Below are 5247 nucleotides of genomic sequence, written 5' to 3'. Positions count from 1 at the left end.
GTGACAGATATATCCTTGAAATATTTGCAAAATCTAAAACATGCATTCCTGTTCTAATAACCCTTCTGCTTATGTTTTGTTGTTGTTGTTGACTAGCTAAATCCGGCACTAAAACTGTGTGTGTGTGTGTGTGTGTGCGCGCGCGCGCGTGTGTGTCCTCTTCCAAAAAATTCATAGTAACAGAAGTGTTAGGCTACAGGTTCAGGATAAGTTATTTAAACCAGTTGGAAGACGTGTGGGACGGGAAGGAATAGATCACCAGAACAAGCTGCAGTTCCACAACCTTGAAATATTTTATGAATGTACTTCTACACTTTTACTTTTTGAAGAAACATTTGCATTTCTAACTACATACAGTAGTGCAAATATTGTCTTTCTCCCATTCAACAGTTTTTTCAGTGTTTTTCATTTCATCAACAGTGTTTTCATCTTTTGTCATAAAGTATTTATGCTTTTTTGGTTTTTCTTGCAGATCTACGGTAAAGACCAGGACGTTCTACTTTTGTGGAAAATGTATCTTCACAAACAGTCTCCACAAGGCTATTTTAATCTCCTTATTCCTAAGGCTATATATGATGGGATTGAGGAAGGGAGGCAAAACTGTGTATGTCACAGCGATCACCAAATCCTGCACGGACAGAGTTGTTGCAGTTGGTCCTAAGGCTGCAAAGAGCCCTGTGGTGAGAAAGATCATGACGACAACCAGCTCGGGGGAGCAGGTGGAGAAGGCTTTTGCTCGACTCTGTCCTGAAGGGATTCTCAGCACCGTGGAGAAGATTTGGAAATAGGAGATCATCATGAGAATAAAGCATCCCAGAACCAAACATGAGCTCAGGGCCAGGGTCAAAAACTCTACAAAGAAAACCTCACAGGAAACCAGGGCCAACACGTGAGGGATGTCACAGAAGAACTGGTGGATCACGCTGGATCTGGAAACCTGCTCCCGAAACATGTTGCCAGTGTGGACGGCCGCGTAGGAGAAACAGCTTAGCCAGGTGGTGACTGCCATCTGATAGCACCTTCCGGATGTCATCACAGCTCCGTATCGGAGGGGGTGGCAAATGGCAATATAGCGGTCGTAGGACATGACAGTGAGGAAGGCCAGCTCAGCAGATGCAAAGGCAAAGAAAAAATAGACTTGAGCCACACAGCCAAGATAAGAGATGGAGCTTCTGCGAGTCAGGGAGTTATGGATGGATTTAGGCACAGTGACTGAGATGTAGCACAGATCCAAAACGGAGAGGTTCTTCAGGAAGAAGTACATGGGGGTGTGAAGATGCTGATCGAGAGTGATGACCGCAGTGATGAGCAGGTTTCCCACCAGCGCTGCCAGATAAATCAGCAGAAAGAGCCCGGCGTGCAGCACCTGCAGCTCCCAGGTGCCGGAAAACTCCATCAGCAGGAATTCTGTCACTTTTGTGAGATTGTCCATTTGGCAGCGAAGTCTGAGTTCTGATTGTTGACAAAAAAATACACAGCAGTTTTAAATGAGACAAGGTGAGCACGGTGTGGTAGGAGTAATATCCTCCTAAATTAAATTCAATCCACTCTACGTCTTCCACACTGCTTATATAAATACAACGGTGGGAGATTTTAACATGAAATGATCATAAAAAACATATGCCAAAGACGAGTTGAGTAACCGATTTCTAAAAGCTTTCGATTAATACTGTTTTTCTATTATACAGAACTTCTCAATCTTGAAACTAAGATTTTTCTCATCAAATAAACTACGGTGCTTATTAAATATGCAAAATTTCAAGTCTCAAGGCAAATATACTAAATAAAAATTTGTGGGATAAAACCAATACTTTGCTTTTCATACAAGTTTCTGGGTGATTTTTTAATACAAAAGTTTGTAGTTTTAACTGTGGTTATACATCCTGGGCAGAGTCTACTCTCTTTAGTTATTTGTTGAATCAATTGGGTGGTAAGCCACTTTAAAATGAGGATTTACTATTTAAGACATGGAAAGAGTATGGAATATGATTTTAAAACCTTTGTTAATAGCTCTGGTTTGGAGAGGGAAATTTATTTTGTGTCAGTGTGCAAGACATGATAATAGTTATACTAACAATACCATTACCCTCGTGTTGTTAATAGTTATACTAACAATGCCAATACCCTCATGTTGATGATAATAGTGATACTAACAATGCCATTACCCTCGTGTTGATAATAGTTATACTAACAATGCCATTACCCTCGTGTTGCACCTTCTCTGTGCCAGATGCTATTATCTGTACAGAACACACCTTGGCTCAATCAATATTCATAATTGTTCAATAAATTAAACTATGCTATTATTCTTATTCTGAAGATAAAATGGAGGCATAACAACATCAAATAACTTGCCCAATGCCACCGAAAGAGCCAGCACCAGAGCCAGCATTTAAATCAAGGCAGTTCATTTCCAGGATGTGTTGCTAACCTCTACATTCTAAGTTTTTTTCATAGAAAATAACTTTGACTAACATAAGTTCACAAAATTTTTTTCTATATATTGTTTATCATATTTTACTTTTCACTGGTATTGTATGTTTGAAATAAGTTTTTCTGCATCAAAGTCATGTGTGTTAGATTCTGTTCACATGACTAAAATATTCTCACTCAAAACAACTTATTTTTTTCAAACTAGAGCAAATTTTAAACACGTGATTTTAAAATCAGGTTACTGATCATCTAAGGGTTAGTTGCCTTATTTCATTAACGATAAACTATTAAGCACATAAATGCTATCCTTTGTTACCAGGCAAATGTGAAATGTTATAAGACAGGTAGAACCTATGTTTTATGACAAGTTTTAAAGATAATGTGAAATGTTATTTTTTATAGGACAGATAGAACCTATGTTTAATGACAAATTTTGAAGATAATCTTTTGTCCAAATGCTATAAATCATGTTACTTTGAAGCATTTCATTGTATCATTAAAACAAGTAATTGAAAAGAATTACACTCTTGGCCAGGTAAGGTGGCTCATGCCTGTAATCCCAACACTTTGGGAGGTCGAGGCAGGTGGATCTCCTGAGGTGAGTTCTAGACCAGCCTGACCAACATGGTGAAACCCCATCTCTACTAAAAATACAAAATAGCCAAGCGTGGTGGCATATGCCTGTAATCCCAGCTACTCGGGAGGTTGAAGCAGGAGAATCGCTTGAACCTGGGAGGCGGAGGTTGCAGTGAGCCGAGATCGCGCCACTGCACTCCAGCCTGGGCAACAAGGGCGTAACTGTTTTAAAAAAAAAATGCGCTCTCACACTCATGATGAGTAATAAATGACAAAGGAGCACTATCACTGATAAACAACTATAAAAACACATTAGCATAAAAAATGAGCAAAGGATATGATCAAGGGTTCAGAAAACTGAAAAGCTAATGACCTCATAATTGAAAACGTATTCAACTTGACTAGTTATGGAAATGCAAACTAAAACTTTAACGTGATGCAATTTTGTGTTCATTTGCTTTAGAAAACATATGTCTGGCAAGCAAAGGTTTGACAAACATGTGAAGGGATGAAGCTCTTTTACTGCTGTTTACTTTGTTGTGTAAGCAGTCTGCCTACTTTGGAGGGTCAATTGGAAATTTTTAACACAACTGAAGATGTGCAAGTTTGATGCAGCAATGCTCCTTCTCACAAATGTATACTTGAGTTTTAAAAAATGGCATATGTAAGGATGTTTGCTACATGATGTTTAAACCCCTAATTACCATCACTAAGAAAATGGATAATATACACTACTTTATCCCAGAATGGAATACACTCTAGAAGTTAAACTGAATGGGATACTCTACCTACATCAATATTGAACATTTCAACATATTTTTGAAAAAACCCCCCACAAACTATTACACAAACTATGTTCCCAATCAAATGCATTTAAACAGTCAAATTGTGCAGTGCATTATTTATAAATACACACACACACACGTAAACTTGTATAAAACAATTACTGGAATGAATACAAATACCAATAAATGGGGGAGGGGAGGGAAACAAGGTGAAAAAAATTGAACAGTAATTATATCTAATATTTTAATAGTTCAAATCATTAAAGCAAACAAAAATATAAGTAAATGATACACCTAAGTACTAGTTCTTAACAATCGTTTGTTATACTCTTTCTAGATTTTGGATATTTCGTATTTTTAATATTATTTATACATTAATGTCAAAGAAGCAATTGAAATGCTTTTGTGTGTTATAAATTGGGTCTTTTTAAATTGCTTATAAAAATCAGTGAACAAAAGCTCCCTTTTTTCCACTATTTGACATTATGGATTCAATAAAATACCTCACATATTAAAGTAATTTCAAAAAATATGATTAAAATAAAAAGTAATGGGGACTCAGGTGATTACATTCTGTATATCTTGACATCCATTATTATACTATTTAACAATGCAGAGTAATTTAAAACTGGGTTTTTGTTCTGACTGAATAGAATTCAATGAAACAAGTAATAAGATGGTTAACCGGTTTGTATTTAAAATGTCTCAACAAAACAACCAAGAATTGCAGCTGTCCCGTAAAACAAGGCAAAAGGTTACCCAGCCTTCCAGCAGAATCAGCAGGAGTGTACAGTAGTGTACTGTCTCCCAGGTTAGCCTGCCATCGGGAGATGTAAAATTCTACACCTCTCCACATGGCCAATTCCCCATAATGTACTATCTAGAGAATGAGAAAATAACAATGTTCTTTCCTTGATTCTAACACTCACATTTCTGTACTGCTAAAGGAAAAGCATCATAAAATGTATGTATAGTTTGCATATAATTGATATATAGTTACTGTTTATTGAAAAATTATTAAATCAATATTTTCCTTGAAAATTGTCTAGTTTGAAATTGACATACAAAACAAATTTATAGGGATGCAAAGAAACATGTATAATATATAAGTATATATACAATACACCTGTTCAAAATATTAGGCAAATTGACGTGCATTTATTAACAAAAACGTAGTAGTTAACACATTAAAAAGACACAACACACTTTCACACACGTACGTGCGTCATTGATAGATTTAAGTTGCAAATTTTGAATATATTTTTAACTGTAAAGCATATTGAATTAAGTATATATGAAGGTTTCCTGCTTCCAAGTCTGCCTATTTTAAATTCACACGTGTATGATGAGTAATGAGATTGAAAGAGACCTGAATTCTTGTCATGTTCTGACACAGCTGTTTTAAGTTGGGGAACCTACAAATACATTTTAATTTCAATTTACTGAAATGTAA

At 36.2% G+C, this 5247-nt stretch overlaps 1 protein-coding gene across 1 annotated transcript; it reads right to left on the bottom strand.

The window, feature by feature from the left end:
- Nucleotides 1-496: 496 nt before the first annotated feature.
- LOC102123169 (olfactory receptor 14I1) lies at nt 497-1432 on the bottom strand. Its single transcript, XM_005539532.4, has one exon. The coding sequence runs from the start codon at nt 1430-1432 to the stop codon at nt 497-499; it is 936 nt and encodes a 311-aa protein (XP_005539589.3).
- Between the last annotated feature and the right edge of the window lie 3815 nt (nt 1433-5247).

The sequence above is a fragment of the Macaca fascicularis genome, chromosome 1, assembly GCF_037993035.2.
Source record: "Macaca fascicularis isolate 582-1 chromosome 1, T2T-MFA8v1.1".
Taxonomy (NCBI): domain Eukaryota; kingdom Metazoa; phylum Chordata; class Mammalia; order Primates; family Cercopithecidae; genus Macaca; species Macaca fascicularis.
Note: the sequence above shows the minus strand (reverse complement) of the source record. Positions and strands in the feature narration are given on the sequence as shown.